The following is a 27578-nucleotide window of genomic DNA, read 5'->3' as shown; positions in this document are numbered from 1 at the left end:
TCGATGGTTGCTGGTGCTCTCTGGAAACTTTCTTTCCACTAAGTCTCCTCATGTGCCCTCTAGTACATTACATAATGCTTTGTAGATTTAATGAGGCTGCATTATTTATTTCTATAAATATGGGCACTTTTCTGGATAACTGTATCATCCCAAGAGCTAGCCCATTACCCGGAATACAACATGGAGGTTTATATAAGGTTTATATAAGATCATCCTCTCCACAGCCACAGAATGACTCATGACAGCCTTCTCTTTCTGGGTGGTGCACAAGCTTATTTCAAAGGCAGATGCAAGATGTGTTATGTCTGAGTGAAGTTCCAAGCAGCACAGGGAGCAACGGCAGAAGAGTATGATAGCTCTTTCTTCTCCAAGTGACCATGTGTCTGGCAGTTGCAGTATGAAGATACCAGAATATGAGCCCCCTGCTGGCTGGACTCCTATGTGTGACTAATGTCACGGGTGGGAGCCAGTGTATTTCTTCCTTCACATAAATGTTCATGCTCCATCCATCCCCTCAACAAATGTGTCCAGTGGAACTACTGCTCTAAGCATTAGGGACATAAAATTCGTACTGGAGAGGTGCATAAATGTGTGCAAAGGAAACAGGTTAAGTTAAAAGTCATAACGACATGGTAATTTCCAAAATTAGAAAACACACACGATTTTTATGTAGGTATCATAATTAGTAAACAGGATTCATGACTTTACCTAAAAATGGTGGAAGACTTCTCAGAGGAGGTAGCATGTGAGGTGAGAATGAAAGGATGAGGAAACTTACCAGATAGAGTACGGTGAGGCAGATGAGTTTACAGACATGAAATAATAAGACTTCCTATATAGTCTACCAGACTCCAGAACTTATTGGTAAGAGACAAAAATCCACTGAAGATATTTTAAGTAGAACAGTGGCATAGGTACTTTAGAAAGATTATTCTGTGAAGAATAAATGAATTGGAAGAACCTGTTGCCATGAACAGGGTGAGAATAGTATTAATGGTTCTATGAAACAGATGTTATCAGCCCCATTTTATAGATGAGTAAACTGTGACTTAGATTAATAAACTCAGGGTTGCATTTTAAGTGCTTGAGTCTCACTAGCTCCGATGATGATTTCACCATTAGTGGATTCATTACTATGGGAAGGACTGGGGTGGGGTGAAGAGAAATCAGAGTGCCTCTAAGAGGCGAACCTGGTGGGTTGTGGGAGGGTGTAGGCATGTGTGATTTAAGACGCTGTCTCCACTCACCGTAGGACACAGAGAAGGAAAGAGGCCTTGCAGGGGAAAGGAAATGGTTTTGTTTGCAATCAGGCAGAGCACTGGGAAAAGTGAAAGTGTCACAACAGAAAAGTCATAAGAGAAGGGCACAAAACAGGCCAAGACAGCTCTTGGAAGGTGACTAGTACTAAGGCCCCAAACCTATTTTCTATTTCAGGTCATCTTGTCCTTGCCCTGCCCCACAATCACACTGTAAAACAGGGAAGATTGGCATCAGTGGCCAAGAGTGAATAGGGTTTATGACTCTTGATGCAGGGTGGCATGCAGGTCTTTAGTGGCTGCTGTCAATAGTAGGTCTTTACTGGGTTGAAAGATAGGAATAAATGCCTGAGAACTACCACTTCAGAGCAGAGAGATCAGAAAAGCTCCATTACCAATTTCTCTCTCTACCATTGCATATTATTCTGCAAAGTGGTGCCCTAGTGTTTCTCCGGACACATCAAGCAATCTTCACTATTTGCTCACCCTCTTGGCTTCCTGACTTTCCAATCCCAGGTCTCCTCTCAAAAAGAGGTCAACTAATCTTTCCCCAAGAATGTCTCTGTATTGATTCAAGTTGTACTTTTGCATTTGAAATTCAGTATTAGGTTTGAAGTCTTTTCTGCTGTAGCCCGAAGTGATTGTCCATCTGAAGTTCTGCGACATTTGTATGTAGACATACTATCTGATTTGAAATTCTGTATTTTTTACATTGAGCTGGGAATGCTAATATCCTTTTCTTAATCATATTATAAGCTTCTTGAATAGAGTCCATGGAACTGTTCTTTTTCCTGATGTTTTACCACACCTAGCCATGTGCTAGGTACACAGCTATCAAGTTGTCAAAGTAAGTCCAGTTCTTTTCATACTCTCTACCCATAATTTCGAACCTCATGGGTGGCATTAGTTTTTATGTGCTTTTCCTTTCTGAACTCAGAATTACAAGTAGCTGGTGAAATTCAAGTCTATAAATTTTCTGCTACCAAGAAACAAGAGGAAGAGTGGAGGCCAAGTAAAGGGCAGAAGAGGTCAGAATCATCTACAAGGGTGACCGCCATTTCTTGAATCACAGAAAACTTGTTTTTCTCTTGATCTTTTGTTTTATTAAGTGATTGCTGAATATGCTTTCCTCAGTTAGAAACATACTTTTAACACCTTTTAAATCTCCCCCAAGATCAGTAAAATGGACAAAATCCACAGACATGGATACTGTTGCTTTTACATTCTCCAACCTACACTTCTATTAGTCTGTAAAGCCCATTAGTCTATGATTGTTTCCGCAAACACTTGGGTCATGATTCAACTCAACAAGCATCTATTGGGTAATTATAAAATAATAGGCTGTAAATAAGAGACTGGGCAGGGATCAGAAAGTTACAATGAGAATCTAACAAGTCCTCTGTCCTTAAAGAATTTAAAATCTGGTCATTAAGCTAGAAACATAAATATCAAACTATAAGAAATGGGAAAAAACAGTGAAGAATGAGTTGGATATTATGGACAAACAGAGGACAAACAGATAAAATAATGTAAGAAAGCCTTCTTGGAAAACAAAGCATTGGGAAGAAAGTCTAAAAGGTGAGAGCTTTACTCAGTTGGGAAAAGAAAGTTTTGCCAAGGCTGAGTTGGTCATGCTACCAGTTATGGCATGGAGTCATGAAAAATGAACTTTTTCCAGAGTGTTTGGTGGATTTTCATGACTAGACTTTGGCACATGTGGAGGGATATAGTGGCCACGAGGACAGGGCAGAGAACTTTGGGGTCAGGTAGCCAGGGTTTTGATGCCAAGTAACTGACTTCATTCTGCAATGTCAGGGACTCATCTGTGTTTTGGAAAGAAAATTGAGGAGGCAGCACCCAGGACTGATAGAAGTAGACAGAAAATAAAGCTAGGAAGACCTTGTATATGGCTACTGTCTACAATAAGAAAATGACATCCAGCAGCACAGTGGATCTTAAATGAAGTTGTTCATGAACTATTACTTGAGCATGTATAAACAAAAATGTCTACTTTGCAGATCTGAGTAGGTTAAAATCATATCCATTCCTATGAGGACTGAATATTTTTCATTCTTTAAAAGTTACCCATTACAACATAAAAACTCCTGAGAGGTTGACTTAAACAGCCACTTGACTGCTCGCAGGGAGCATGATAAGCACTTAACACTCTTTTAAAAGCACATTACTCATTTTCCACCTCTATTTTTTCACTCGTCATTATTTCTAGAATTGCAAAATTTTGGACCTGAGTAAAGCACGGGTGAGAAGGGCTTTCTCAAGTGGGTGTAGCAAGCAGTTAAATAATAAACTGAGTTCAAACTATGCACAATAATGGGGTAGAGAGGTGTTAATTTTCAATTAAACATTCCCATCAGAGGGTGCTTGAAGGTTTCAATTTTTCAAACAGCAGCCTGAATGTTGTAATTCAAACCCTATGAAGTCTGGATTACATTAACTAAATTCTAAGCTTGACTAGATCAGGGGAAACCCTCTTTCCCTGAAATGGGAAACAATTAACATGCTGTTTGTTCATGAGATTAAAATTGCTGAGGTGTAAAATGGCAGGTGTAGTGTTAAGAACTTGGCCTGAATGTCCTATTGAGGAGAGACTAAGTCCTTCAAATGAGGCAAAGTTACAGTGATGTCAGCAGGTTTAACTTTCTTAGGATCCAATGAACTGACTACATTTCCAGAAATTATACAATGGTGAAGATTCTCAAGTTAAGTTATGCCTCTAGGCCTAACCAGTTACATACTGTGAGCACTTGGGCAGGTCTGGCCTCTTGGGTCTCATTTTCTCCATCTGTAAGGCTTTTATGGGAATTAACTAGCGTAGCACATGCACAGTGCATGAAAGACTGACTTGCGCATGGGAGAAAGCCATTAACAGGAGCTGCTGTATTATGCAAAGATGTGATACCTGGGTTTTTTATTCTAATACCAATCCTAAAACTTGAGGATCTTAAATCTCTAAAGAAACCAAAGATAATTTGGGCTAAAATCATCTTTTATAGGTGAGGATGCTGAGAGAAGTTAATGCTCCATGCCCATGGTCACACAGCAAGTCACAGAGGTGGGACTATACAGGAATTTAAGGGATCTAACTCCATTTCAGTGCTCAGAGAGCACATACCCAGTGAATGTTGGCAGGGAAAGCCATGAACTACAGTCATCACCGAAATTTGGAGAAGACTGGCACCCACTACCGTGGTCTCTAATGGGAGGGCAGTTCACATGGGCCTTTGTCATCTAGATTCATAAACTGGACTAGGAAGATGCTTCTTCTCAAGATCCAGCATTGCAGGTTACTCCTCTGCTAGTCCACAGAGAGTTAGAGACATTGAGAGGGCTGGAAATGAGCATTTTCTTTGTAATTTCTCTCAGTAATGACACTCATCATTTCACAAAGACTCTTGCCCTCTCTAAGGCACTCTATTATACTGCTACGGTGGGCAAAATCACAGACATCAACCCCAAATACCAATTTTTATATATAACACCTCAAAGTGGAGGAGTGTTTGGGAGTTACACAGAATATAAAGATGCAAAAAACAGTCCCTTCGAAGTTCGATCTGGAAATCACTGCTAAGAAATGGTCACATTTCACAGTTACAGTTAACCTTCGCTGCAACCCCCAAACAGGGACTTTGTAAAAGGTTTCCATGAGAACCTCTGAGAAGTTTAATACAATTTTTAAAAAAACTCCAAATCCAGTATTTTTAAATAAGTACAGCAACAGTATGTAGTGGGAAGACTGCATAAGCTAGGTGTTTAAAAGAAACCTTTTGGATTCCAACTCAGCCAACAACTATTTGTGTGACTTTGGACAAAACATTTACTTTCTTACTTTCTGCATCTTTGTTTGAGAAACAAGGAAGATTATTAAAAGAGGAAAGAAAGAACAACTTTTCATTTGAACATGAGTGCTAAACCCTGGATTGGGCGCCCCCCCACCAAATTCATACATTAATGCTCTAGCCCCCAGTAACTATGTTTGGACATAGGGCTTTTTATGGAAACATTAAAGGTTTAAGTGAGTCATAAGGGCAGGGCCCTGATCCAATAGCACTAGTGTCCACTTAAGAAGAAACGCCTAAGAGCTGCTGTCTCTGTCACGTGAGGATGGAGTGAGGCGGCCGTCCGCCAGCAAGGAGACAGCCCTCACCAGAAACAGTGCTGTGAGCCTGATCTGAGGTTTCCAGCCCAACTGGAAGAAGATAGCGATAAAACAACTACCAACGATTTGTGTTGTTTATTCTTCCCAGTGTTCAGTATTCGCATTGACAGCCCAAGCTGCCTCAGAGTGGAATTAGTACCATCGCTGTGTTTCCTGAGATAAAGAAGCAACAGGGTCGGTCATATACTCCATGCTGTGGCTTCCTACTAACAAGATGACCCCAGATTGAGAGCTGTGTGCTTTCTCCTTAACGATATTCATGGAGATGGAGAAAAGAAAGTCCACAGCAGAGAAATATCAACACATAAAACTTTACATACAGTATCTTTACAGACAGATATTAAATGTGTGTATGTCAGGAAGTTGTGTGTGTGTGTGTACCTATAACAAATGCATGAAGAAGGTGCTAGGTGGTTAAAAACGGCTCTGCAGCCTGGCTTCCTGGGTCTGAATCAGGCCTTGGTGCTCATTGCTGTTTCTACAGGCAAGTCATTTAAACTCTCTTGTTGGGGGCTGCCATGTTGGCGGCGCCGGGATGGCGCCTGATCACATCAGCAGCGAGGAGGTTAATTGACATAAGCACACTCAGGTACACACTGTATGCACATGTGTTCTCAAGCACTAATTGCCTGCTCGGAGCGTCTCGCCTAATCTTTGCGTAAGAGGCGTGGCCCTGCTCTCCGCCTCCTGGAGGTGATATAAGCGGAGGCGGAGCGAGACACACAGCAGCCATTAGCAGAAAAGCAGTAGAAGAAGACTCAAACACGAAAGCAGCTAGGAAACGCACAACGGCAGCTAGTAGGGAAAAGCAGCACAGCAGCGAGTAGGGGCAGCGGCGGAAGGCAGATTGCGAAACGGAGAACTGAGACTCATCACTAGGGCACCTTGGGTGGACTTACCCTTAGTTCACAGGATGCAGGACTTTAAGGTGTAGCAAGTCTCTTCCTCTAAGCTCTAAGCAAAGCCTGTCCTTCTCTCAAGGTCTCTCTTAAGCAAAATTTCTTTCTCTCTGATAAGCAAAGTCTCTCTCTCTCTCCTCTCAAAGCAAGTAAACCTCATTTCCTCTATCCTCTATAAATAAGCAAGAAAGCAGTGCACTAAAGAGAAAGATAGAAGTGCCTCAGTTTCCACTCCACCACCCATAAGACCCGTGCAAGTTGTTGCTGCAGGCGGTGACAAATATCCACGGATTTTGGAACCGCAAAGAGCCAGCGACACTCTCTGAGCTTCAGCTCCTTTGTTGGTCAAATGGAGATGGTCAGAGTATCTCCCTCAGCACTGAAAGGAGGATTCAATGAAGCCACCATAAACTCCTAGAACAGCGGCTGGTGCTAAGAGCATTATGAGAATTCATTTTAACACTACACAACATGCACACCGACTCAGATACAGAGGAAATGAATTTTAATCAGAATAGGAAAAGCAAACAGAAAAAACTTGGAAGTGCAGTTATGCCCTACCCTACCTGCACAATTTCCTTCCCATTTTCAACCTGAAAGTTAAACTCTAGGGCTAATCATGAAAATCTTAGTCACTTTCATATTAATGGGGCACTGTGCCTAGAAGAGTCTCCAGAAGTAATCAGGACAAGGAAGAAGAGAGAAGGGGAGTGCAAAAAGGGAGAATTATAGGGTAGATCTGGATTTGCGACTTAAAAAATGATAGATATAATTATTTACACACCATTACACAAAGGGATGAAGAGTTCCATGTTGTCTATCATTTCCAAATTGTTACTATTACACAGAAGAAGAAAACTCGCCCAAATCGCAACTGATTAAAATATAAGACTTTTTGTTCCATATTTACGTTCTTCATAGTGTTTCTTGGGTTCCAAGAGAGGTAGTTGTGACAAGAATCTACCAAGGCACTTTTCAGAAAAGTCTAAACTTTTCTCACGTTCTATCACATAAGTAAAATTCAACCTCCTGCTTCTGTGTTTATGATTCATCTCTGTCAGGTTAACTCTGACTCAAGGTTCCAAATTTTCTTTCAGAGGGAATTTCTCTCAGTAGAAATTCAGCTCCTATAGGAAATGTAACAGTGGGGTCATTTTTCCACAGGAAGGAACCAGGTAAGTCCCTGGGCACAATGAAGCATGTTCAGCGGATTTGACTTTTGCTGGACCTGGCAGCATTGGGAACAGTCTTCTGCCACTGTTTTCATCCCTCTTAGAGGAATCCTTAATCTGGGTTATTTCACAAGCACTTGGTCATCAACTCAGAAGACTGATTTTGTTCATAACACACTCTTGATGTCCAGATTTTATGTACATTCTTTGTAGGAATTTGAAGATGTTATTAATAACCATAAATTATATGTCAATAACCCCTCTCAATTCCCCAGTGTGATGTAAAATCTAGCACCTATCAACTTGGCCAGCTGTGACTGAAGGAGGTGCCACTACCATAATATGTGATAGCACCTTTCTAAGTAACATTAGGTAGGGGAAAAACTGATTCTTGACAATTCCTTTTGTTTCTGAAAACTGATCAGATTTCATTGCAGATGTGAGAATCCAAGTAAGACCTGGGTGTGGGGTTAGATGGATGGAGAAACCATTTATACTAATTTACAAATATATATTTGATAGCTTCAAATAATGTTAAATAGGGACTGAGTGTATAGCTCAGTGTAATTATATGCTTGGCCTTTATGGAGCCCTGGGTTCAATCTCTAGCACCAGAATGATAACACTAATAAAAGCAATAATGCAAAACAGGTAAGTAGAAATAATAACAAAAACAATAAAAAAGTTATCCAGAAAAAATTGGAAATCCATTTCTTGAGAAATTTGAGCATGTAATCACTTAAGGGTAAGCCATTTACTCTTTAAATTTTTGTTACTGGTGTCATTTTTTTCTATATATTTATCTATTTTTTCTAAATATAATTTGGAAAATTACAAATCACCCATCTGGATGTTCCAAATCCATTTCATTTTTTATGAAGAAAGTTATGAGAGGTTATTTTAAGTATTTTCTAATTGAAATAGTAAAATCGCTATTGCTAATTATTCCAGATTTGAAATTGGCCAGCACTAATATCTAATTTATCAGAGTAAATATATACTAAGTAATAATTACTCATTAATTATTTTTTAAAATAGTGCTATTTAGTGGATATGATCTTAAGAGAATTTCCAGTGGAGGCAAGCAGGAGCAGGTAGACCAACAGAAATCTTTTTGTTTGTTTTTTGTTTAGTGTTATTTTGGTACCAGGGAGTGAACCCAGGGGTGCTGAACCATTGAGCCATATTCCTAACCCTTTTTTTATAATTTATTTAGAGACAGGGTCTTGCTGAATTGCTTAGGGCCACATGAAAAGTTGCTGAGGCTTATTTGGAATTTTTGATCCTCCTGCCTCAGCTCAGGTGGGTAGCCATCTGTTGTTTGTGAGAGCCAACATCCAGATTTAATATTGTTCAGAAATATTCATGTTAAAAAGAATGTTTTCCACTAATTTCACAACATGGTACTTTATGAGAAGTGATGTTTGCAAGTCAGGTGGGCTGAGATGTCCAAGCACAGATGTCCAAAGCTGGAGACAAACTACTGTGAACTCTGAAGCAACAAATATGGATAACGTTGACTACAACCAGTTACTAATATTTCCAAATTCCCCCCCTTAAAAGAACAATCTATGCTGGAAAAGTGAAGCTCATCAACTCATTTTGTTCTCTCTCAGTTTATTAGTCGTCTTCAGTGTAAAGATAGTGGAATCCTAATTTATCAGTTAGTCCACCAATCATATTAATAACAAATTCTTATCTGCCTCTGAGTTGAAGGATAACTCTTATTTATCTCCATTTTCCTTTGTGTAAACCCACCCCTGTTTCTCTATACAAATCAAATTTCAGCTGAAGGAAGAGAAAATACTCTAAGATAGACCAGCATCTGGTGCATGCAATGAAAGCTTGCTGGCTTCAAAATAAATGACGAGAATGCCTAAAAAAGTTGACCTAACTTTGTTTTTATTTATTAAAAGAAGCTCATTGCAGAGGAAAAGCACATATGATTTATATAGCACTACAGAACTTTCCTCCATAGCTCATGAAAGGGTGCAAGAGCAGCTTGAAAATTATGCTGAGCTTAATTATACTTAATGTGAATTATTCAGAAGTGCAGACAGAGACTAAAAATTTATTTCATACAAAGAAGCTTGACATTTTAATTGGTCCTTCAGAATAGAGACAAAACAATTTCCTCTCAAGAAAATTTACATCTTCCCTATCAGAGCCACAGCCTCAGCCAAGCAGAACTTCATTAACAAGATTAATCATCACCCGATGTCTGCCTCATCAGGTATATGGTCCAGGTGAAAAGAGGAATGCAAAGTAATGACTGACATTTTCAACACATAGGACTGATGCAAGAAAGAAAGAATGACAGATTGAGTCACCATACCTTGGTCATTAGCCATTTTGTCAGGGTGTTCCACTGTGGAAGAAAAAAAAAAAGATAATATTATTAGACTTTGACAGATGCTAGTAAGAAAACTGACACACCAAATCAACAGTCTTGTTCACATGTTTTCATATCAAGATCAATAACTACTGAAATAAAATTGATAAAGATCCAATGTTATATGTGATTGTTTCTATTAATTAAGCAGTCATAGGAAAAAATGGAAAATAATGTTTTTACTACATAAACAGACTGAAAATATCTTATTTGGTCACATCCTTCTAAACATAACCTCAAACTATCAACATGTAAGTTGAATTAAAATGAGGATTGATTGTAAACAAAATATGGATGCAGTTATCAAGTAATTATCACACATATATTTTAAGTAAAGTGCACAGAGCTATTTTCTGTATTCAGTTATTTTATTGAGAAAGTTTGCCCACGTCTTAAATGAATAGAGCAAAATAGTGACACGATATTGGCATATCATCATCATATCATATGATGATATACATCATCAATATGAAATAATATTAATGGTTTGCTAGATCTTGAGAACTTGTAAAGATAGTCTTGTTCATAACTTCAGGTGAGTTGTGAGTAATGGTCTTTTAATTTTAAAACTAACTCAAAGATTTAAAAAGGTGGCTTTTTTTTCAATCAAATGAAACTAAACAGAAGGTAAATTTTTAATATTTCTAAAAATTGTGATATGACATTTTAGCCAATGCAGATTTTTGAAAGGCTTCCTCATTTGGTTATTTCAAATATATTTGATTGTCTTTGAGCTTTGAGTGTTTGGGGCATTTTAACTCAATTGCACTCAAAATTGATGGGTAGAATACTATACTGGCTGGTTTGCTTTGTATTTATCTCAATTAAGCTTACATGAGAAAAATATCATAGGGAATAGCATATAACATAGCCTGTTCTCTTGTTATGTATGGTGGTCTCATAGTAAATCTAGCAACATTGTTTGAAATACTTAAGCAGATATCCTTCAGGTGTGGTCCTTTTATAAACCAAAGAGCACACTTAATTGTTCAATAAGCATTCAACAGAATTAAAACACTTAAGAAATAAAGCTGTTGAAAAAAAATACCCTTTCAGATGAACAGGGTTTATGTCTATTACATCATGGGACAGATTCTAAACCAGAGATTGATTACAACTTCCTTCATTTTAAAATGACGTGTATCCATATTCTTTGAAAAGTTAACAATGTTTACTATACTTTGAATTCTGAATTCCTCTTTGGAAAACTATAATTTTCCAAAGGTGTATATATATATTTTTTTCAAGTAAATTTTTTTCTTAGTAAATTTCAAGTGTACAATACAGTGTTGTTTTCTATATGTACTATACTGTATAGTAGATCAGCAGGGCTTATTGGTCTTCATATCCCTCAAGGCTCAGTGCTTAAGATCCTATATTCTGTGCAAGTTTTAAATGAGTTTTATAAATAGCTTTCTATCTTCTCAAAACTTAATATTTTTAGAAAATCCACCAGGCTCTCTAATCTAATCTTTTATAAACTAATCACTACAATTTAATTTTTATCTTGATTTTCTCTTCCATTTCCCATTGAAGACTAATGACTTCTCAAAATACTTTTATTATAGTGTTAGGGGGTTGCTGAAGACAGGTGCTTTTGAGTGGCGATTGCATTATATGTAGCGTATGGAGAAAAGGAATTTGAGACTTTGAGGAAGAAAGTTGTGTTATCAGAAGCATCATCCCAGGTCTCTAGTAAGGAAAAGGTCGAATATTTTAGAGTCATAAGTAGCCACACAATATGTGACCTGTACCAGCTTGCCATCCAGAGTAGGATACACTCCTTCAAGAATCCTAATCAACTTCTCACCTTTAGTAAAGAACTGTTCAGAAAGATGTTGGGAAAAAAACCGAGGGAAGGAGGGAAGGGGGAGGAAGGAAGGGAGGGAGAGGGGGAGGCAGAGAGAGAGAGAGAGAGATGGAGAGAGAGAGAGAGCGGGGAAAACCAATCATATCTCAAATCCATTCTTTGTTCCTTCCTTTATCCTTAATCACATTGACTACAGTGTTTGCAACTGATGTTCTTAACAAGTGATAAGTAAATATGTATGTTCTGTATTTGCTTTCTGTTAACAAAGCTGAACTGAATATAACTTGAGAAATTTTGAATGTTTCCAACATGGTTAAGTACTGAAGAGTATTTCTCAACTGGGGCCAAATGAATTCTAACAATTATTATTTTTTTATTTAACATAAATAATGGCTTCAAAATCTTGTGATTTGTATTACGAATTTTTAATTGTCCATGTCATATGTCAGAAAAACAATGTATTTTGTCATGAAAACTATTTGAACACTAAACCTTTTATTCTATTCTGGTACAGAGCTTTTGGTGTGTATTATTACTCAGTGAAGGAGGGGTACATTTCAGAAAAATGATTAAGGATGCCCAGAGAATAGACCATACTCTTTGGGAGCATCACTGCTGAACACTCTGCTCTTTTGTGTCTAAGAAATGCCTCCCTTGTTCTAGAGAAATTTTCTGTGGCTCACTCCATTAGGAATATCCTTCCTCCCTGTTACCCTCATAGGCCAATACAGAAATACATACTTTAATCAGAAGGAGGAGCCATAATAGATACAGACCATGGCTCTCAGGTCTTTGTAGTGTGTGCATATCCCAATGGAAGCTAGGTGAGGATGTGGGCAAGAGAGGTATTTGGTCAGAGAATCAAGTCCAAGATCATTTTAATTAACATTCTAAAGAAAGAGTTAAGTATAGCACATGTATGTATGTACAAAAGTGTATAGGAATATAATCCTTTCCTAATTATAAATTCCCTTTTAATTAACCAATGATTACTGATTGAGTGTTCTGAACCTCTCAGGATGGTTGCACATGCCAAAAAGATAAAACTCTAATCTCAAGTAGAAAAGGCTGCTATTTTTTGCAAAGACTGAATATGAAAGAATGAGGTTTGTGGACACCTGCCTGGGGCATGACTTGCAATGGAACACTTGCCCATTACCCACAAGACTACTGGGAATTTCCTGAGCTTCACAAAAACATCTAAGCCTTTCTCTGTGTCCAACAAAGTTACATTCTGATGAAAATAGGACTTATGTTTTAATGCAGCTTTGGGAATTGAAAATCTTAAATCAGAGAGCAATAGCATGATTTTATATCACTGGTATAGATCTGGCTAATTTTGTTTTTAAATCTCTTATGATAAGAAATTTAGTGGTCTGAACACTTGTCATTGAAAGTAACATGCAAGATGCATACACAGACAAATGATATATTGATGAAGATGAGCAATGTCAGTATTTTTGAGTGCACCCAAGACGTCAGAAACTTATTTTACAATATGAGGAATGTTGGTTTAAAAATCTATTATTGAGCGGGATATATTTGTGATAGATAATATTAAACATAAAATCTAGGTATTAAACATAGTTCTTATACACTATCATGTTATAGAACAAATTCCTGAACTTGAACTTGTTTTTAGTTTTGAAAATAATTTTGTAGATGAGTTTAGGGCACTTAGGATAAACACAGAGAAAGGAAATACTGAATATAATACTTAATCTACAGACTGGTTATCAATGTGGGCCTGTGTGTCCTGTGATATCTTATCACAATGCTATTTAATACATTTGGATGCCTTAAGTCATCTTAAACCCTCCCTGAGATCGCTTAGTTGGCACACATTGTGGGCATGAAATTAATTTGGCACTCATCTACGGATAAAGATGAAGCGTTTGCAAAACATTATCTAGTTACATTTCATGCTCCCACAAAATGAATAACTGGCTGCCTTTCGATCGCTCATTTGGAGTAAAACCTGATTTAGACATGAAGTCCTCCAAACCAGGGTAGACACAGATTAGCTCCTTTCTTCCCCACCTCCCTCCTAAATTCTGCTCCATCATTAAGAACTGTCATGCAAGCTTAGGCTGAATGCTAGTTTGTATGCTCTTGGCAAACTCTCAGACTAGCTGTTACCAAAATCCAGCTTTTGAATAGCTCACTCATGATAATTTAAAAGTCCACTATTTGTCAGGGTATCTTCCTAGCAGAAATGAGAAACTGACTACACAGTTATTCTTAGACATTTCTTTTAGTATGTCAAATAAATGGGTGAAAATATCAACCATTTATATGTTTTTAAAATCATAGTTGTTTGCCATTATGTATTATCAGGCCTATACTTCTTAAAAACAGACCTATACTTCTTAAAAACAGTGCACATCATTACATAAGTATACATCTTTAAATATCAGCTATGAAACATTCAAATTAATTTCTGTTGTTAAGTGATTGAGGCTCTTGACACCATTTGTTTCTAAGAAAAAAAAATACCATGATCTAAAATACTAAAGGCCTATATGAAAATCATTTTGATGTGCTCACTATTCTTTGGTTTTAGCACTTTTCTTTACGAACATATAACTATGTTTAAATTGAGTAGCTATGTATAGTATTATAAACATATGGAGGTTTCTTCTAATCATATTACAAGATTTTTTTCACTGGTGCTACTTCGGGAATTTAAAATAAATATATTCATTTTGTTAGAAAATTTCTGCCTTGCCACATCAAAATTTCCATTAATATATAAGGATGACAATTCCTGAAAGAAAATATTTAAAGTTGGCAATAGTATGCCATTCAATGCATTTTAATTTTTATTCCCTTCCATAAAAGGGCTGAAGGGTTTCATTATATTTTGAATAGACTCAATGTATATGAAATCAATACAAGATTCCAAAAGGATTATAAATAAAAACATCAAATTAAATATTTCTGCCTTGTGGTGATGGCAGAAATTGTGAGAATACAATACACCTTTCTTTGACATATTGGCTTTGAACATAAAAGATACATTTTAATTTATTCTGAATATCCATGAAAGCTATGTTGCCAACAGAAATGGTGTCAGGCAGTTTCCAACTCAGACTGCAGAGCATTTTACAGAATCCCATAGGAAAGGAAGGCATAACAGGAAATGAGTCAAACCTTTCAGAGTCCGGAAGAGGATGGGATCAGAGAGGGGCCCCACTCCTTTTGCATTTCGTGCTTGAATTCGGAAGTAGTACATAGTGTCCAGGTTGAGATCCATGATTTGATGAGTAAGCCGGTCACCGCTGATTGTTTCCATAATCCAGTCATCGATGGGTATGTTCTTGTCCAATGTATAAAACAAGATGTAAGCTGCATGAATAGACAAATGCAGTTTCATTTAGTGTATGGGTTAGATGTTACAGTTTTGTTTCCAACACCCATGTTTCCCAAATATAATTGGCAATGATTATTATGTGTTCAATCTTTAAACAACAGTGTTCACTTTAACAAGTAATTTCTTTTCATATTGCAAGGATTAGGTAAATAATTGTTTCAATGTACAGAATCAGAAAATGGAATTAGGCCATTAGAAATAGAAATATCTTCTACATTTAAAAATGTGTGCTCTCTGCTACCCATAAATCTCTCTAATACATAAGCATGATAAAAATGTAAAGAAAGAGAGCAAGTTTGCATAACTTTTGCAGCAATTCAATAATGAAAATAAATAACACTTATTTTGACTTGCACTTAAACAATAAAAATTTATTAGAAAGTATGTGCTGTACTTGTTTCAAGTATTATAAAAATAAATGATCATATTTGAATGTTGTACTGATTATGTGATGTTGGCAAGGGCAGTGTCTCATCACAGATGATGAACATTAGTTGGTAAAAGGGTTGGAATGATAGCCTCTACCACCATACGAAAAATCCAGTACTATTTTCCCTATTCCAGCCCAGTTAGACAAATAAATAATCACTGCTGGATAACTCTAGGTGTTAGTATTGTTAATTCTCCATGTTAGGGGCCAAGTTATTTGAATGCTAACAGTGTACTCAGTCATGAGAGTCTGATATGCACCCAGGTATCCCTCTAAAATATTCGTATGCTCACACTAGACTTAGGCAATTTGTTAGCTAGCTCTTATTTAAAAGCATTAATTAATAATTTTTATATTACACTATCACGTAGCAGTGCAGAAGGGCTCCTCATGAATGCCTTTACTACGTGAACATGGTAGTGATCTCCATTGCTGCCAAATTTCTGCTATGATATCGACATTGAATTGGCCACAAAAGTCCTCAGGTTTATTCTCACACATTTAATGATTATTTGTAAATTGTTTTCTTATAGTTGACTTCCTTGAGTTCACTTATTCTTTCATTTTGAGTGCCTGTGTCTCCAACCTGCACTGAGAACCTTCACTCCTAGATCTCTGCCATGGTTATGCCACCAAGGTATCTGACTCACACCCACTTCCCTTCTGATCTGATCACCCAGGGTATCCCCATCTCAGCAGGTAAGACTGCTCTGCTTATCATGCTTATTCTCTCTCCCCTCTTATTCTTGGGACATTCTGTGTTTTCTTACTTTTTCTACCCAAATCACACCCATCCATCAGTTTAGTTTAGGCTACATCTGACCTATGAAACCTTCCTCAATCATGGGCTTTCCTTTCTATGAATTTTTATTTCAATATTGTATAAAGGTGTTTATGATTTTTGTCACTCATCACTTAATTCCATAGTGCTTTATAGAATGACACATTTTTATTATTAGTTTGAGACACGCATCCTGGACTCTGAACTAGATACTCTTTCCTTTAGGTTCTGGAGGCAAGCAAAGTTATAAACTCCAAATAGTGAGAAGCCCATGTCTCCTCAAATCTGACCAATGCTTGCAAACTTGTATGTTTTATGTTGACTTTCATCTTTCCCTTAGTTTGGTGTTTCCCAAATCTGCAGAATTGTAAGAATTGTCTGAAGGGTGCTTACAATTTATGAAAAATAGACCCCATGATAGGTTTTTTTGATTCAATACTTATGGTGAACAGTGTTTGATGGTCCCCAATTTCTCCTATCCCCTGGTATGCACACCCTTGTGTGATCCTTTCTGTCTGAGTTTAGATGAGTTCTAAGCCTTGCTTCTAACGAAGAGAATATAGCCAATGTGATGGGCAAGCTTTTCCAAGCTTTTTTTCTTATGTGTTACATAAGATTATGATTTCTGTTTTGCTAGCAGACTCTAGATTCTTTCCTCTGCTGGCTTTGTTAAGGCAAATTGTTACATGGAGAAGACCATATTTCAGGAAGAAAGGATAGATTCTGGCCAACAGCCAGTAAGAAAGCTATTCTCATTCACAACCACATGTTCCAAATTAAATATTTTCCCAGTCAAACCAAAGATGAGACTTCAGCCAGGCTAACATCTTGATTGGTTATCTTGTAAGAGACCTAAAGCCCAGTGCTTAGTGAAATTATGCTCTTACCGACATACAAAAAAATGAAGATAACAAGTACATACTGTTTTAAGTTATTAAATTTGTAGTCATATTGATACATAGCAATGGACACCTAATACAATAGGTTAGGATAAACCCAGTAATCTGTACCTGGATGATTTCTGTGATCAAGAAGGTCAGGTATTACTATAGGTGACATGGAGTCTATATTTTTCAATATCGTCAATGTTGTAAATAAAATGTCTTAAGATGCTGAGAGCTCAAGAGAAGTAAAAGATTTACCAATACAAAGAATGCTACAAAACTTTTAATTGTTGAAGTTGACTCTTTCCCCTGGTAAATATTAAAATTAGGAGGCTATAATTCAAAAGGAACTGTGAAATATCATTGGATAAAGCAATTGTCTTTTCTCATCTCTTTATAACTCACTTGCCATCATCAATATCAACAAAATATCCTCATTTTCTTTGGTCCGGAGCAGTCTCCCTAAAGAACTCTATCTATTGAAAAGAAGCACCTGGTACTGGCAAAGAAAAAATAATAATTTTTATTATGTGCATGTCTTATCTCTTCGAAAGGATAAAAACATTCATTTAGTTCAGAAGCTATATCTTATATTACTTTTTGATTCCTCAAAAAACCTAATAAAATAGTCTTCACATAATAGGTATTGAAACTCACTTATTAAATGAAATCATGTATCCTCTAAGCAGCTAAGTTTTATATTTATGGCACTTACTGAAATTGTTCAAGCTTTCCTGGACTGTTTTAAGTATATGATAAACTACAAGTTTGATGAACTCCAATCCCATTCCAGGTCAGCTATACTAATTTCCAATTTTAATCATTTATCAAATGAGAAATATTTATCTTCACTGTGATTTTACCCATGTAAAAATTATTCCTATGGATATTTTAAAATGGCAGTTCTAGAATCAAGTAAAGGTGAACATTTTGAGATTTAAGTTCTGACAATTTGAATTATCATCTGAGCCATTTCCTTATATTAGTAGGGAAACCTACCCTCTCTCTTCTTCTTTATTTTTTTTTTTTTTTCAAATTTGAGAAGTAAGATGGAGGATAGAAACAGACTACAAACTGATTGCATCATTGAACTCTAAGAAATGACCCTAGAGAAAGCACACTACACTTGCAGGTGGAAGTTTGATATATTCGGAAGATACTAAATCCATCATTAAAGTCTTACAGATTTCCATACAACCACAAAGTTTGGAGAAAACCATTGTTTCCTCAGTAACTTTATGTAGCTGTATACTTATTTTTCTGTACCTAATTCAGTATCCTCCATTCTTTTTCTGCAGTGTCTTAACCACTGCAATTAGTCAAATTACAAGGTATTATGTCCAATCATAGTTTGTAAGATCTGTGATTGTTGACCCGACTAGACATTCCTATATTGGATTCACATTTGTCTAATAAGTATAAAATGTAACATCATACATCCATCATTTTGACCTTATTTATACAAAGAGGTAGTTGCAATTCTAGAAGCAAAGTGTCAGAATGTGTTCAGTTCCACCTCTCCTCTCTTCTTTCCTTTCCCACTCTTCTTACTTGATACTGATTCACTTCTGTGGGTCAGGAGGACTGCTAAGAACTGGAAAGACTGAGCTATGTAACACGACTCTTACCAACATGAAGCTCAACCCAACAAGGGCCCTTTTAATATAGAAAGAATCGATTATGATAGCCGTGTACACAGGTGGGTGCATAAGGAAAGTAGGTCCTATTTCTTCCTTCTCTATGGTCAGAAGCTGCAAGCTATGGACTCAGGAAGACTTGACCTGAAGCCATAGCCCTACCATTCACTGGTCATACAATCTTCAATTTCCTCCTCTTAAAACAAGTTGCTGCAAGACAATTTATTTTAAAAACATAATGTGGTGTTTCTATTTTATCATCTTCTTTTTACATAGTAACTACATATTGAATATTATAAATTTATTTATTTATTCATTTATTTCATAACATTACTAAATACAAGGAAGTTTCTTACTTAGAAGAACAGGAGCTTTGGCTTCAAGTCAAACAGAGAGAATATATTTAATTACAATTCAGTAATTGATCTACCTAACAAGCAAACATTTATTAATTACCTGCTAACTGTCAAGAATGTGTGCGTGTATTTGTTTTGCTTGGTTTTTCATTTCTTTCTTTTTTTTTTTTTTTTTTTTTTTTTTTTTTTTTGGTACTGGGGATTGAACATTGAACTCAGGGGTGCTTAACCACTGAGCAATATCCTTAGCCTTTTTGGTATATTTTATTTAGACACAGGGTCACACTGAGTTGCTTAGGGCCTCATTTAAGTTGCTGAGACTGGCTTTGAATTTGTAATCCTGCCTCCCAGGCTGCTGGGATTACAGGTGTGCACCCATGTGCCTGGCTAGGAATGTTGCTACTGGGAAGAGAGTACTAAACAAAACCTGTTCTCATGAAGCTTCCATCATTGACTAAAAGCATTTAGATTTTCTTTCATGATTATACAGAAAGGGGATGAAGAAGAAGAGGTCAAGATAACCAAGTTTCCAACTTTTCCAACTGAATAAATAGTGGAAGCTTTTAAAAAGATGGGAGTGAGAAAATTAGACACCTTTAAATCCAATTTGAGTGCCAGAGGGGCTCGCAATCTCGGATGGTCTTAAACCTACTAGAGAATACAATAATATTATTTGACCAGTTGTAGTGGGTGACAGAAAAAAAAAAGGAAGATAAGAGAGGAGACATTGGAGAAGAGAAGAAGGAGTCAATAAGACAGGATCATGCAGATGTCTAATCAGAAGTTGGATGTGTGTATTTAGAACTTCTTGGAAGGAGATACAGATTTCAGAGATACAAGTGGGTATTTACTATCAATGGATTCTGATATAGACACTTCTCTAGAGAAAGTAACAAGAGGAATGAGAAGAACTTCATTCTAGGAAGCAGCACAGAAGAACAGGTAGAAGCACTGTCCACAGATGAGACTGACAGAAGCTGTAGCCCCAGAAGTGAGAAGAACATGATTTTATAGAAGTCATGAGAGAAGAGCATTCAAAAGGAGAAGAACTGAATTTGAGTAGCAAATGACACAGAAAGACAGTGGCCTTAATCACAAGACTGTAGAGATAAAGAAACAGTCTCTGAAAAACCCACCTCCTCTCTCTCTATGTTGTCCCTGACTTAAACAGTGTTGGGCATTGCATTTATTCAGAGCAATGTTTCAAAACTCTGATCATACATAAAAATCACTCAAGAAGCTTTCAAACAATACTATGTTCTGTCCCTTCCCAGATAAACTAAATTAAAACTCAGATGAGATTCATTGATTTAGGACAGTGGAATATAATAAGTTGGAGCAAAACACAGTATAATCATTGAGAAGTCAAGTTTCTAATCTCGGGTTTGCTACTTCTTGTTTAGTTGAGTTTGGATGAGTTACATACACAGAATACGCTAATTGCTATTTTTAATAAGAAATAGTGGAATATGTGATCATTTACAATACTAAAATGCTTAGCAGGATGCTAAGCATGTAATAAATGTTTAATGTATACTGAACCATCGCCTTCTGAATATATAGTCTTAGTTGCCCGATTATAATCAGGGAATTTAGATACTGGAATTATCTGAATTTCTTCTTCCGTACTTTTTATTTACTCTTTCAGAAGCAATTATAAAATGATGGTCTGGGTTCTATGCAAAGCACCTTAGTAAAGGCTTGTTCTAGAATGGATTTCAAATTGGAATACTACTACACTGGGCATCAGAGACTGTTCTCAGTTCTGTATTATTACAACAATTCTAGACAAGAGGTTCTATTTCTATCCTCATTTTATATATGAGAAAGTGAGAAAGGCTTGGGGACCTTAAATGACCTGTCCAAGCACACCCCTTAGAAAACTGGGTTCTTAACCACCTGTACTACTGCTGTCTACATGAAGGACTTAGGAAAATAAAAAGCAACACTGGTCACTGGGAGCACATCCCTTAGAAGCACACGTGGCCTAGCCATGCAGGGGCAGAGCTCACATTTTTCTTTGCATTTCTGTTAAAAGTGAGTGTAGCAAATCTGGGTCCTCTGCCTTGTGGCCTAGTATTATGAATATTTTATTATCTTATTTTCTGGCAGTAATTTGAATGGAAGAACCAAATTAAGAATGGGACAGACGTTTTCTTAAGGGTTCTTTGTGTTTGTTCCATTTGAACAGAATCAACTTCTCAATCTGATAATCATAATTTTGTGATTATAAGAGGTGACCACATTTTTTTTTTTTTTGATACCAGGGATTAAACTCAGGGGCATTCAACCACTTAGTCACATCCCCAGCCCTTTTTTGTATTTTTTTTACAGTCAGGGTCTCACTGAGTTGCTTAGTGCCTACCTTTTGCTGAGGCTGGCTTTGACTCCCAGATTCTCCTACCTCAGCCTCTTGAGCCACTAGGATTACAGGAGTATATCACACCTGACCTATGACGATGGTTTTTAAAGGCAAGAACTATCACCTCTCATACTTTTATTTTTCCACTGTGAAAGCATATATATTTTTATTGGTGAGAACAATAGAACAGAAAACTCTAAATAAAGTATGGGAACAAGGTTACCTATACATGCACTGAAATATTAATATATAGATTTTATTGTTTTGATTAATTTGTGCTTCTTAATATGGGGCAGACTTCTATTTTTCCCCCTTGGAAATGCAAAATTAGTCTTTCTTTTAGAGTTCAAAACACATTCTATTGTTTACCTGACTATTTGAAGAGATTTTTTTAAAGAAAGAGTGGAGAATTTTAATGAGTGGAGAATATGACTTATTTTATCCTTTACCAAAAATGTATTTTTTCCATTAGAACTTGCTTTTATTTAGACAGTTTCTATTTTGTTTTTTCTTCTTAAACTTATTATATATCGATTTACCATACACTTATAAATAACTTTTTGTGATGAAACAAAATATAAATAAATCAAAGGCTACAAAAGTACTGAAACAGAACCAATGAAAATAGATCATAACACTGAGAGGGGGAATAAAAGAAAATTGGAATGAGCCAGCCTTGGTTTTAAAAGGCCTGGCACACTGACAACAGAACATATAAGATTTGGGGGACATTTTATGCCTCTCTTCTTTTTCCATATTTGTCAGCTTAAATGAAAATTCTGTTTGCTATTGCACTGAGAGCAATTTCCTAGAGAAAACAAATCTTCAACTTAAATTTCAATCACTTTTGGAATTTTCACATTATCTTTTCATTTTGCAAAAATCAAAATGTAACTCACATAAAGTAAGTGTGCCATCTGAAACTGCAATTTCCAAGCTTATCTCTGTATCACAGAATGACTGAATCATGTTGTTAATTTATGGTACTGCTATCTACCTCTTGAATGTAAAAAAGAAGAAACAGGAGTGACTCTTACATGTTCCTAACCCAATGGTTCAAGTTAATTAGACTATAATGTGCACATTTTGAGTTATACAATATTTTTCATAATAATTATATGCTATGGAGACATTTATTAAAAGCCTAAAGTGATCATTTAAATGCAAAATCTCTGATAGAACTCCATTATATTTTTCATACTAAATTAACATTACAGGCTTCTAATGGATGCTTTAATTAGGCATTGATGTTATCAGCAATATTTGGCAAAATAAAATCTGTCACTGTGAAATATTCATTATGTTCAATTTCTGTCAGTCAATATTAAGTATTTTCTGAACCTTATGATTTAAGTAAGAAGCTAAAAGCAAAGTGAGAAATTAAAAATCCCCAGACAAACCTCCTTCGCATGTGCTGTGTAAAAACACACGGTCATTAAATATCTTTTGTATTTCATAATTGCCAAACAACCTAGCTTCTTTCAGTCATCTATACTCAGAGTATTCCCTCGGATAGTTGCCTTAATGCTCCATAGAATCAAAAACAAAACGTCTATCCTAATTGAAATACCTGTCTCTCTCAAAGTAACCGGAAAGCAACAAGCATGTGTGTGTATCTGCCTGCACCATTCAGGAATGCTACAGACTGTGGGGGCCAAGAGGAGACAGACAGGGTGGGTCAGGGAGTGAACTGAGATATTGAGACAGAAACTAAGGCACAAAGTGGTGTATGGGGGTGGGGTAGGTAAGCAATTGCAGGCCAGGCCAGGGCAATACAGAGAAAGAAACCTGGGTGCTTACCAGTAATTTTCCCATTGGCTTCCAAGGGAGGCTGCCAGCTCACAATGACAGCACGAGGCTTCCCTTCCCGAGTAATGACTGTCAAATCCTTGGGAGCAGAGGTCGGGGCTGCAAGATGAGACAGAGACAAGGCCTTGTCATTGGTTATGAAGGCAAACAGACATTGGTAAGACTATTAATCACAAAGTTGATGTTCAGAATCTATCATGAGTTGTATCATGTTTATTTTGCCATGTACAATTCATTTCAAGGTTTTTAATTACATAAACAAAGATATAAAAATTAATGGCTTTCCATGGAAGTTAACTGACTTTTGAAAGTGTAACTGCAGAGAGAACAGAATGTGTGCACACCTGGAGGAGATAAGCACAGCCCATGTTTTCAAGTGAGCTCACACTGAAAATAGAAGAAGCATAAGAACAAGGAAATGTATGCAGTGAGACTGACGGCTACATGTCTTTAAGAGAGAGAATCCTGCTACAACTATAGTTTATAAAGGAAAATGTCACCCAATTATTTCCATAAAAAACAGAAAAAAAAAAGAATTAAAGCCCAGGTAAAAATATATTGCCTCAGTAACATATTAGGCATCTTCTAAACAAGAAGGGAAAAGAGACACACTAAGCAGAGGAGGTAAGAAACTATCCATGAGTGCCTTCATTTCAACCTGGTATGAAACTGGACAGCTTGAAACCTTGCTCTTCTTGAAGCTTCTTCTCCCACTGTTTTGTGTATGTTAAAACTTGAAGCAAACTGGCTGAGTCAGTCCAGTATTTTCCAGGTCTCTTCCAACTTGTTTTCTCATCCTTGATACTTTGAAAGACAAGTTTCCTTTCAATTAGCTAGCAATGCTCCAAATCTATTAGCTACAGTCTCTTTGTTCCCCTTATTTTGACACAGGAGATTCAGAATACATCCAGACTCTATGTTCGGGTTCTAGAGGAATTTATAGGTATCCAAATATGAACTCTGTGTATTGCAAGATAGGTAGAACTTGGTCTCCAGGTTAGAAATCATCATTATTTATCATTCCCTTTGATTCTTCTGTGGGCCAATCTGTACATTATCTACACTTTATTTTCAGTATCTCTTCCTGAGTAGAGTTTCATACATGAGTCAAACAGAGGGGATACCAATTATTCTCATCTATCACACACAATTTTCTTTCCTATGCCCTGATCCTCAAAGTCACTTGATTACAGATAACTTCATTATCTGAAGTTTCACCTAAGTTTAATACATTGACAAGGTACACACTATGTTTCAATTTTTTTTTGTACCAGGATTCGTGTCGGGGTATTTAACCATTGAGTTACATCCCCAGGCCTTTTTATATTTTGTTTAGAGATAGAGTTTCACTAAGTTGCTTAAGGCAATAAATTAAGGCATAAATTAATAGATACACCCTTTTAACTAGTCAAAATATACTTTGCCTTAACTATGTTAAAATTCAAATTGATGTGTAGTTAGAAGACAGAGGACGATTAGATTGCCTCACTTATGGTTATGGTATTCAAGAAAACATAAACCAACTCTTTAACTTTAGCAACCAAAATAAATCATTGAAGAGTTGCTGATTCAAACAAGTAATGTAACAACTAAAGTATCTCAGGTGCTGCTCATGTTCTTTATACTCAAGCTTTGTTAATGCTGGGGAATAGAAATTTTGGTGTTAGTATTAATGACTCAAATGCTTTGGATTATCCTTAATATATGAAAAAATAATATGGCCTTAACCTCAAAGATCCCTACTAACCCAAGTAATACAACACTGATCTGCTCCAGAAACATGGTTACCAGAGGTCAGGTAGAGAGAAGGGCAGGGAAGACTCCAGGGTACAAAGATCCAGTTAGACAGGGGAGTGTGTCTTAGTGAACTATTTCACTGCATGGTGACTATACTTAGGTATAAAGTATTGTATAATTCAAACTTCCTCACAGGATAAGTTCTCAACATTCTTACCACAAAAGAATAACATGCTAGTAAGATGATGGCCATGTTAATTAGCTTGATTGAATCTATTTATAATATATAAATCAAAATGTCACAGGTATCCTAAATATATACAATTGTTCTTTTTCAACTAAAAATAAACAATGTAAGTTTAAAAAAATAGAAATTTTTCCTTGATTATTCAGACTCTCTAGGTTAAATATAAATAAATAATTAAATACCACCCTATAGAATTTCTGCTTTGTTTATAGCCTCATTTCCCCTCATTGTCCCATGACACCATGCTCCCATCACTTTGAGCCATTCAGGAGTGTCTTTTGAACACATCGTCTTTCTGACATCTGCTTGGTTATCCTTGCACGAACTCTTTCTTTCTTTCCTTTGCAAGTCCCCACAATGGGTACCTGAAAATGCACACGGCACACAGATAAGCAAGCCTTGCACTGTGACACCTCCTTTATTTCTCCAGACAGAATTTGTACTTCGATCTATTTGCTCTGATTTCAACTTGCCCAAAATTTTGGGATTGTATTTCTTAAGTTACTTCAGCATTTTTTCAAAACGTTTTACTCCTTTGTTGGATTATTATTCTGTCAAAGATACAGACTACATTCTCTGCCTTTTGTACCAAGTGCCTTCATCTCAGGACCTGACAATTATAAATGAATACTGTTAGAAAACCCATAATTAATATCTTGGCCCACCAGACAAGCAGTGCTCTGTGTTATTTCTGTCTCTTCAACAATTTTCTCCACATTTGAAAATTTTCATGAAGTGTATGAATGGAGGTTAATATTCGAGATTTGGAAGATTTCAGCCACAGGAACCATTTTGGGCATTGTTATTTGGTCTGTCCAGCATCCCATTTGCTCTCCTTCCTGTTAGAGAAGCTTTTCCTTTGGCAAACAAGTTCTCATCTGTGTCACAAGCTCGGTCGTAACATCATATGGGAACTTTAAGGTCTTCATTCTACCCTGTGTTAAACTGTGTGATGTCCTGTCTTAGAAATGCCAATTAAGCTCTCCCTTTTTGAAAAGGGGATTTTAGATACAAGGAAGAACAGTGGAGTCAAGTCACTGTGGCACCTAGCAAGGACAGACCAACAGTTCCTCATCTCTAAGACGTGAGAGTAATGCTGGCTCTGTCCCTTTCCCAGACCTGATTAGTTCAGGTATCCTTCCTGTTATTTTCCATTTGCTTAATCGGAATAAAATTAAGGATTCATCATCTGGACAGAATTGAAATCATTTACTTGAAAAATTTTGCCAGTCACCCTTATCTTCCTCATGAGTCATTTTAGCACCTAACAGTGTGGCCTCATTCAGTCCTCATGTAACTAAAGAATTAGAAAGAAAACCTAGAGTCATTTCATTCCCTTTTCTCCTCACAGTTATAAAATCCACAGACACCTGTGAATTACTTCTTGCTTCTCCTCATCATCCAGGGATCTCATCCACATGCGATTCACACCTCTGTCCAGATCATTATCTGATTTGACAATCACCCTTTCTACTAAGCACATTTCTGAAAGCTAATATCTTTTTGCCAGCAATGTGTCTCACCATGGGCCTCCCCACAAGGCCAGGCAGGGGAGTCGAAATCAATAGGATGCATTTATCAAGTCAGATCTTAGTGTGCATTCTGTTTATGAAGGGGTAAGTGAATGCATTTTCTTGTGTTAAGTTGAAGCTATACTCCTTCTCTTTCAGTCAGGGAAGATCAGATTCTTTTTACTCATTTAAATTTAACTACATTCATCTCCTTTCAAGTTAAATGGAAGAGAAGGTCCTTTCTCATCTCCCAATAAAGCACGTAGCACAGAGCTCATTCAGCTGGTCTTATTCTTCCTAAGATGCTTTGAACACAGGCACCCAGGGCAGAATTCTGAGAAGAGGAGCTATTCGTGTAGAACGTGTGAACTAGAAGAGGAGAATGTTAAGATTAAATTAGACTAACTGGAAAACTTCTTATAGAAAGAAGTACCCGCGTATACATAAATGCATTCATACTGGAGCTCCAATAGTTAAGATAATAGTCTGAAATAAAAATTAGAACCGCGATATCACTGGAAAAATTCTAATGAAAAAAGAAATTCAACTTAGTCAGAGAAGAGCTTCGTTGGCATAATCTTTTTGTATTTTCAAAATCTGTAGTGCAGTTTGTCCAGAACTATGATACAATATCAAGAAACCAATTAAACCCAATTAAAAAGCATATATTTTTCAGATGTTGGATTTCTGTGAACCATAAATGCCAATATTGCATCCCTATTAAGATTATAAACCCTACATTTAT

At 36.6% G+C, this 27578-nt stretch overlaps 1 protein-coding gene across 2 annotated transcripts in view; it reads right to left on the bottom strand.

Annotated features, from left to right (window-relative positions):
* The window catches only part of DCC (DCC netrin 1 receptor), a 1229995-nt gene that overhangs the window by 126346 nt on the left and 1076071 nt on the right, over positions 1–27578 (bottom strand). For both annotated transcript variants that reach the window (XM_079109018.1, XM_079109019.1), the window contains exons 19-21: positions 23330–23437; positions 14860–15054; positions 9840–9872 (exon numbers count right to left, since the gene is read on the bottom strand). In XM_079109018.1, coding sequence (XP_078965144.1) covers positions 9840–9872; positions 14860–15054; positions 23330–23437 — 336 coding nt within the window. The remainder of the gene's footprint in view (positions 1–9839; positions 9873–14859; positions 15055–23329; positions 23438–27578) is intronic.

Source organism: Sciurus vulgaris (genome assembly GCF_902686455.1).
Source record: "Sciurus vulgaris genome assembly, chromosome: 13".
Classification (NCBI taxonomy): domain Eukaryota; kingdom Metazoa; phylum Chordata; class Mammalia; order Rodentia; family Sciuridae; genus Sciurus; species Sciurus vulgaris.
Note: the sequence above shows the minus strand (reverse complement) of the source record. Positions and strands in the feature narration are given on the sequence as shown.